Here is a 9,044-nt window from a genome sequence, read left to right as displayed (position 1 = left end):
CCACAGAATTTGTAGAACAGGGAGGCACACAATCTCTGTCTCTGCCTGTGATGCTTTAACACAATGGCCAAGTTCCTGTCGTGTGTGTTCCCCCTGGGTGCTCTCTGGAGGACACCCTGCTGTCTCTTCTCAGCAGGGCACATCACCAAGTCACACAGAGTTTCCTCAGAGAACTGTAAGTTACAGATGGTGTCCAAGTTTTACTGCATCTAGATAACTAGATTAAATCAAGAATCCTAGCTATAATTAAATGTTGGAAGAAAAGAACCTTTAAGAGTATGTGTAAGTGTGTAATTCAGGGTTTCAGATCTAATTTATTTTCCCTCTGTCAGTGATAAATTCATGTTACAAACATTTGCTTTTCAGTACATTGCCTGGGATAACACAGCCATGATTTTGCTACCTTAGCATTCCAGCCTTCTTTGCCAAGCCAACCAACAAAGTAATGGACAAGACCTTTGGTTCACTTATATATTTATGAATGGAAAAAGTCATAATGTAAATTTACTCATTAAAAAAACTTGGGTACAAATTACACATACATAAGACCACCCATTTTTTGATTCACATGGACACCTTAGACCCAAACAACTCATTGTAATAGACTTTAGTGAGAATACTCCAGGTAAAGATTACAACAATTGGAAGCATCTTGGATTTTTAAAAAAGTATATTTCAATACATAAGTTTGTATGCATGCTTTAAACAAATATAGTTCAAGAATGAGCAAAGAGTCTAAACAAAAAGTAATATGACCAGCACTAACATTAAACTTCTCATCCAGATTTTAATATGTTAGTCTAACGTAGTGTTAGTTACCATGCTGTACTGAAAAATGTAATGGCACAATCTGATCATGGTTCATTAAATATTATACCCTACTTCCCCATAATATTTAGGCTGGTCATAAAATTAACAATGCATAAGTAAATAAGTATAACCAGTTATAGACAGTTGTTTGTTTTACAAATTGCCATCAGGTAAGACATATTGTCCCCAGAGACTCAGAGATGGACATTCAATCATACCATTAAAACAGTATGGCCTGAAGAAATGGGCACAATTTTTTGAAAGTATATTAAGACAATCCTGTTAGCTTTTAGTTACCCCTTGTAAATAATCATGGTATGACTGAATACAAGACCAAACTTTGAAAAGCAAAGGATTTTAATCGGCATAGTGCATGATTGATTCAACGTAATTCCCAGGAAACAAGCCAGTTACTCGATTGCAAACTCCTTCATACCAGCCGTCATCGTTCTTCTTTATCACATAAATGATTGCACCCTCCATAAATGACAGCTCATCGTCTTTGTCCTTTGTATAGTCATATATAGCAACAACTGTGGATTGGAAAGGGACACGATTAGCATTTTATTAATAGCACCAGTATTAAAAAACAATTGTACTTCCAAAAATATTAAAAGACTAGTTTGCTATCCTGGGATTTTCCATAATGAATTCACATGCTTTCCCTTTTGAACATTAAGTCCAGAAAATGAAATTTCACTTTCCTTGCAACATTAGCTACCAATAAGAAGTGGGTGGTGACTACACTGAATGCTCAGTTAAGCTGCTGACAGAGAGGTACATCTGACTGCAACACAGTAAAGCAGTGCATATGGACACTTGAAGCTGAAGTATGAAATAACTGACTCCTTAAGTGTGGCAGCCATTTCTGGTCTGATTACCTCAAAATAAATTTTTTTTTTTAAAAATCATTTCACTAGGGCCCCTGCAACTATATATATATATATATATATATATATGTATACACACACACACATATATACACTGTATTCAGCGTGTGATCTACACATCGCTGTGTTAAGCTGCTCCAACAAATGGATGGTCTTTCCTACAGAGCTTCTGTGTGATAGGAAGTTCTGGCATCAATTTTCAAGAAGCTGCAATGCGTGCAGGTAGAAACGTTACTGTAGGAGAAAGCAGAAGCGAATTTACAGCAACATCCGCTATTTTTCAGTATGTGCTTGGTGAATACTTTACTCTTACCAACCTCCAACTCACTGTGTGCCACTAACAAAGCAGAGATCACGTTAAGGAAAGTAAGTGTTGCCACCAACAATAGTGGAGTTAAAAACTACCACTATGAATATAGAGAGTTCAGACATCATAGCCTTACTATTCAAAACAGTTAACATGGATTTATGCAATTGATCAGCTTCAGGAATTACAAGAATCTACTACTTTACACCTATATATATATTCTCAGAAATCTGATGTCTTAGGCAGGAAATCAGCATCTCTATTATTCATGGGAAGAGACATTTACTACGTTAGTTTGTAGTTTGCTGATGGGGGAGTCACTGACTCCTCAACACATTTTATAGTTGGAAGTCTAATGATCCACTCTAGCTATCTAGTTCAGTGCGATAAATACAGCTCAATTTCTGGCCTTTTTGCAACAGTTTCTAGATGACTGCCTAGCAGTCCTGAGGTAGCTAAAGACACAGTCCAGAAAAGATGAAAGCCATACAATTTACATCTGCATCTCATAAAGAAGCTTTTTGGTTTTCATCTGTTCCAGAATGTTTGACGGTATTTTATAATTTGTCCAAAAAAAGGATTCTATCTTATAACATTAGGTGTAGCCACAAACTAAGGACAGCATGGATCGAGTTCTGATTTAGGAGGGACAATGACTGTTCTCATCAGACCCACATTAAGTCCTTCATTCCCTTCAGATACCACTAATCCTCTGATATTGCACTAACGCAGCTGCAACGCCTCTCTTACCTTTCTCTATATAGTTTTTAGGTGCCCAAGCAGGATCTCCATCTGCATAGGGATCGCTGTACTGCACAACAGCAGCCTCCTCATCCTCATAATCCACGGGAGGTGGGGGTGGAGGAGGAGGAGAGTCATCAAACATCGGCATCTCATCGGGGGGCGGAGGTGGGGGAGGAGTCGGGCTATCAGCAACTAGAAACGTTTGGAGATTATTTTTTTTTTCTTAAATCAAAAACAGTGTGGAGATGCAAACAAACCTGAGGCTGTACACTGTAAATAAAAGGGGTGGGGGGACAACACACATAGCATGCACTATAATTCCATGCACTGATTAGAAACAAGAGGCTTTGTATTAAACAGCTACAACACACAACTATATTCGTTATTAGTGGTCAAATCTACGTATAAATGCTACTAAAGCACATGCTGCGGGGCATAAGCTGAACATCAGCAGAGAGGAAAGCTTCCTGCTCCGACGTCCATGCGCTGCAGCGTTAGCTATGGGAGGACTCCGAGTGGCACCCTCTGAGCCAGGCAGCAACAGGCCTCTGGACTGGGCCAGCAGCTTCATCTTTTTTTAACAAATCCTTTGTCTGTAACCATCACTTTAATTTATTTCTGAACACTGCTTCCTTGGATTCCTTCTCTCTCAGAGCTAGCATTAAGGGGACAAAAAGATCTGGTGTGGATCATAAAAAAGGGAAGAGACTAGTATTTAAGATTTAAACAGGTAAGAGAAAGCCAAGTAATCCTTCTGCAGAAGAAAAGCTTTGTACAGATCCTTATCTTGCAGACTAGCTTGTGTGTGTGTGCACACATTCAGGATTTAATTAATAAATGGAAAACTAAAACAGGCAGCTGCTCCTCTTAGGGAAAAAGTGCTCAAGGAATTAAGTGTATAATCCAAAATGTCGAATTCCTGCCCTGAGATTCTCCAATTTTCACAATTACAAGTTGCTTTGGGAAAAGGAAAAAGAGAAAGGCATTATGGTACAATCACTTTTAAAATCAGTTCATCGAATTAGATTCCAGTAATGTTCACAGCAGCTGGCAGCAAAGGAGAGAGATGGCATGCTCAGATGCAAGACATCAAGTCACTTATCCTATTCCTTGGGAGCTGTGGTCCACTACACACAGACCTAGGTGTAAGCACTAAGAAGCCAGAAGTTACCGAAAGGAAGCTACTGTTGTTAAAATCAACTTTGTTACGTAGCAATACAGGTTCATTTTCAAGTTATTTGGGATTCTGCACATTGAAAACAGGCTGAAAACCACTGCTCTAGGCAAGGTTTGATAGAATGAGCTATCAGGCTCCAGGATGTGCAGGTTCAGCACACAAATTTTGAGAAGAAAGCCAAGCTACAGAGTAAGGGAAGAACAATATTGCATTGAGTGAAGCTTTAGCTACTTCTAATTAAAATGGCACAGGAGATTAGAAATAGGATTTCTGATTGCTTGAACACCCTTTACTTTCACCTGGTCGCTACTCCAGTGGTGACAAACCTTTCCTTTTCATCCCTATGCTCCTGACATGGGGCTTGAGCACAGCTCCCATGTCCTTGCTGGGTCAGACTGGCTGTGCTGGTACAGGGGAAGCCAGATCTGCTGCCAGGGGGCAGAAGCTGGTAGGAGCTGGTGGGGCAGAGGCTGCCTCAGAACTGGCATTCAGCCTGCTCCCTACACTTGAAGAGTCAATGCTCTTCTCCACCTGCAAGCCCAGCTCCTCTTCAACTTGATCAGCTGAGCTGCACATCCCACAGCTCTCTCCATTAGTAAGACTGGCTGTCACTGTATTAGGGATTCCTCTCCCATACAGAAGCCCATTTATGTCACTTGGAGACAGACTAACAAAGTCTTTGGTGGAGTGAGCACTATGTCTTGCCCCTGTTACTGAATAGCACTCACAGGCAGGATTCATTAATCCACCACAGGCACATGACAACACCGTTTATGAATAGATTGATTTTGTGCAGTAGTTTCAGCACATCTTTCACAAAATGTATTTCTCCCCTTAATTTCTGTCTGCAGCCAGGAAAAAAAAGTATTGAAACAACAATCCTTTGTGATCTTGAGAAATCCTTACCTTAAGAAATGCAAATTTTTTTTTAAATGCAAAGAAAGGTTATATTTATTGAACAATGAAATTGCGTATTTAAAAAGAAGAAAGAGGGGAGGAAATGCAAGTGTAAAAGCGCCAACACATACTCTAACTGAGATGCAGTGCAGAAACTGCAAGCTTTATGGGAAACATTTAAAACAATTCAACTTCACATTTAAACGAGGGCAGAGAATGGAACAGAAAATTAGACAAGTGCCACCCCATCGAAGTATCCCCTCGCCTCTTGGACTTTAACCTGGACTCTTCCTGGTTCTAAACTTAAGCAGATTCTAGGGTAGCATCACTTCTCCTAGGGGAGGGAGAAAAAGCATACAAAAAGCCAGGCTAAATGAAAAAGAGTAAAAGGATGAGTATTTATACAGCTCCAAGTTGAGATATCTTTTCTTGTATGTATTCCCATCCCTGTTCTTTAAATGGGGACTAGCATACTCCTTTTGAAAGGACTGGGTGTGACAGTACAGCAATTTACATCCAATCAGTTGTCCCCGGGCACCAGACACACTGGAAAACCTCTCTGAGGAAATACCCACAGTTTGGGCTCAGGGCGCAGGAAAAAAGAAAAGGTGTTGCATCATTTCTAAGCCCTCTATCCTTGTCCTCTGAAAGAAGTCCACAGAGCAGAGGATGTTGCTTTCACCCACAGATCTCTATGATAAGGAAAAGACAAGTCCACCCACGTCTCCCTAACTCCACTCCCCCAGAGACTTCTTGCAGAGAACAAGGCACATGAAAGTCTAGCACACAATGCCAAAACTCAACAACAGCCTCTACAGCCAGTTTTGCTGAGCCTATGCGCAGACTGCCACACACACCTCTGCCTCCAAAATGAGGCAGCAGCAGCTCAAAGCCATACTTATATAACTTTCAAACCCGAGGGACTATTAAGAGGAAGAAAATAAAAAGAACAATTCTTAAGACCAGATTTCAAGCTTCAGCTATTTTGCTGCAATCTCATTCACAAGTCAGCTTGCATTTTGTTGTTGCACACACAAATAAGTCTGTCCCTTTCACCTCTGCTCTCCCAAGGGCTCTGTTATCTCCAGGAGTACAATACTTGGAACAATTCAGAAGCAGGTGTCAATTTTCTCAAGTTTATCTGCAAGTGAAGACATTCTGTAACCTTCATCTTCAGCAGGTTTCTCTCTACACTTTGAATTTTGGAAAGGTTTGTCAACACAATTCTGTGGCAGAGTATTCTACATCGACGTGATTCCTACTATATACCAAGCACAACACCAAAACACCTTCATTTTGAATGAGAACGAGGGAGATGTCTCCTAGATGTCTCTCTAGGGGAATGCTCAGAACATGATCACTTAAATGCTCTAATGGGAGCTCAGACCTAGAGGGCCCTCAATGGATGCTGGAACTATATAGCTAACTGCATAGCAGGAGCCCCTGAGATCCTAGCAAACCTCGCAATGGTTCCCAAACACTTAAAAAATTTTTTTATTTATTTCATGCCCTATATACATTGCTTTCAGTCTGTTGTCAAAAGAACTGCAAGGTACTCCTACAGAAAAGATATCCCCAGATCAAGAACATGACTTTACATCTGCACTAGCACAGTGACACTCACCTGAAAGGAATCAGGCAGTAATGGTAAAAGCAGAGTTACCAGTATAGAACACCTTGCAGCACAGGTCATAGCTAGGGAGCATTTCTCTCACAAACCTAACAAGCAGAGCTGTGCTGCAAGAAGCTCAGAAGGGAAACCGGACTAGAGAACACAAAGAAATGGAGAATGAAAGGCTGCCGAGAGGAGAGATGCCTTACAAGCTCCTTTGTAATAGCATTAGATCTTAAGACTGCACATTTTCAATTGACTGTACAGCTTCCTGAAAAGTACTATAGTATTGGAATCAATGGCTACACAGTACGTATTTTGACATTCTACATAAGCCTTTCTAATTAAAACTAATCAATTTTTCCTAGTGGAAAAGGCAGGATGATTCAACATGAAATTAATATTTTCAATTAAGATACATTTTATATTCACACCAAACATATGCCACATTTCACACTGTATTTCTATAATAAATTTGCCGTTCAGAACTTAAGTGGGTCAGTAATAATCATGCACATGTTATAAAATATTGAAGAGTGTGCCCTTCAGCTCCAATAGCATATTGACACTAGAATGCAAGATGGTATTAGCTTCTGGAAAAGGAAACAAAATAGAGTCTGACTTGCCAGCCATGCATGCTAGAAGAGAGTAGGCTCTACCCTTTAACAGCTCAGCTTGTCCAAACTTACTGTTTTCCTGCACCCTGGCCACGAAGCCTGTGAGAGGTATCTGTGGAGTCAACTGAGGCATAGGGGGAGGGGGTGGAGCAATAGAAACTGGTAGCAACACACACACACACACACACACACACACACACACACATATCATATCGGGGAAAGTCAAACGGACAAAGGAAAAAAAAAAGAAACAAACAAAAGCAGCCGTCAGTAACCAGGACCACAAAACAAAATATGTAAAGAACAACAAGAACACACACACAAGAACCTTCTTCAAGCTTGTGTTTCCAACAAGGCTGAATTCGTGGTTAGCCAATCAAGGATCAAAAAGAACAGCATGCCCGTGTTTAGCCAGATAACAGCTGAGTGCAGGCTGCGTGTCTGGAAGCTCACAGGGTGTGCGTGTGAAGGTTCTTGCTCTTTCACACGTTTTGTGTGCTTCACCTGGGGAGCACATAAAACTGAGCTTTTGTCTTGCTGCTAAATAAGAATTACTCAAATTTAGTAGTTATCTTTTCAAAGTACACTACTAGAAGTAGAGGTGATATTTCGCATGATTCTGGACTCCTTCTCTAAAATAAAAGTAGAGCGCTGCATCAAGTGTGGAAAAGCAGCACTGACACAAAGCAAATATGATGACTTTGCAAGGAGAACAGTGTTCCAACATCAATACCTCACATTCACACAGAGAGCGCCTCTCATCATTTTGTTCTGGTGGGATGGGAGCAATGGGCTAGCTTACTATGCCTTTGGGTTTCATAGAAAAAGGGATCTTGTTACTTGCTGATAGAAAAAACAGGTGGGTTTAGAGCAGAACGGAGCTTTACTAAGCCTCCTGCGGTTAGAGGGCACTCAGCAACCTAATGTGCTGGCAAAGGCTTCAACAGCTACAAGTGGCTACTTCAGAGCACAGAGTTCCCCAGGAAGCACTTGCAAGCACGTCTTTGAATATGCATCTATCTGATGAGCAATGAGACTTGTGACACACAGCACCAGTTCTCAGAGATGCTGTGCTGACAGCCCAGATGTTCAACTCTTCCCTGCACAGGTAGGAAAGACAAATGGGGAGCAGTAGGGCAAGCCACTCGTCCTCTGGCAGGATGCCTCCCCATGAAGTGCAGGGAATGAAAAACACAAAACCCCACCCAGAAACCAACAAAACTTCAACTCATTTGTTTATACTGTGTCCCTTCTCAGTGGAATTTCTCTTGCACTGAAGCAGAGAAATTCCTGTGAAGGTGGGAATTCAGCAGGGTAATCCAGTTGGAATCAAATTTGAAAGAGGTTCTGTACTTCCAAGTAAGCAACAGTTTTAAATAAAGCCATAACTAAGATTAATGTTTGATGAAATAAAATGAAGCATTTAGTTCATTACAAAACCAATAATCAAATAAACTATATGCGATAAATGATCAATAAAGGAGAGAGAACAAACAGGTGTCTCACAAAATTGAAGTAAACATCTAAGAAAAAACAGAGTATTTGTTAGCATGAAAAGTAAAACCTTAAGGAAACGTAGGACCTGGATTTAATGTCAAGACAGTAGCATTAAAAAAATAATCACCAGTTACAGAAACAGAGGAAAACAGTTTCATGTAGAAAAACACACCCATCAAAATACTGTTTAAAAAATGTTAACAATCAGTATTTTGAAAACACCAGAGAGGCTAGATTAAGAGACAGCACCTGCATTTGAGCAAAAAATTGCTTTGGACAAATGTAAACATTCAGAAACAGTGGTGTGCACAGCATTTAAGACAACTGAACTATTCCCTGTTTATTCAATAGAACACGACTGTTCAAGCAGGAGGGAGTTTCTGTTGTTATGGTGAATTAATTTGGAGGAACAAGAGTGTGGAGGAAAATGAAGGGCTAATATGGGTTAGAGTGAGCAGGAGGAAAATCAGGATTGGAAAAAAAGAAAATATAA

General features: G+C 40.4%; 1 protein-coding gene across 11 annotated transcripts in view; it reads right to left on the bottom strand.

Moving 5' to 3' along the window:
• Nucleotides 1–283: 283 nt before the first annotated feature.
• The window catches only part of ABI1 (abl interactor 1), a 77,658-nt gene continuing 68,897 nt past the window's right edge, over nucleotides 284–9,044 (bottom strand). For 6 of the 11 annotated variants that reach the window (XM_027695707.1, XM_027695698.1, XM_027695702.1 and 3 more), the window contains 2 exons: nucleotides 2,758–2,943; nucleotides 284–1,343 (listed from right to left, as the gene is read on the bottom strand). In XM_027695707.1, the coding sequence (XP_027551508.1) occupies nucleotides 1,168–1,343; nucleotides 2,758–2,943 (362 nt within the window). In that variant the 3' untranslated portion in view covers nucleotides 284–1,167. Of the gene's footprint in view, nucleotides 1,344–2,757; nucleotides 2,944–7,126; nucleotides 7,214–9,044 lie in introns of all 11 variants that reach the window. The other 5 variants (XM_027695706.1, XM_027695697.1, XM_027695701.1 and 2 more) reach the window with 1 other exon arrangement.

Source organism: Neopelma chrysocephalum, unplaced genomic scaffold (assembly GCF_003984885.1).
Source record: "Neopelma chrysocephalum unplaced genomic scaffold, ASM398488v2 Primary Assembly neopelma1_102, whole genome shotgun sequence".
Classification (NCBI taxonomy): Eukaryota; Metazoa; Chordata; class Aves; order Passeriformes; family Pipridae; genus Neopelma; species Neopelma chrysocephalum.
The sequence above is the reverse complement of the archived record's forward strand: the minus strand, read 5'-3'. Positions and strand labels throughout refer to the sequence as shown.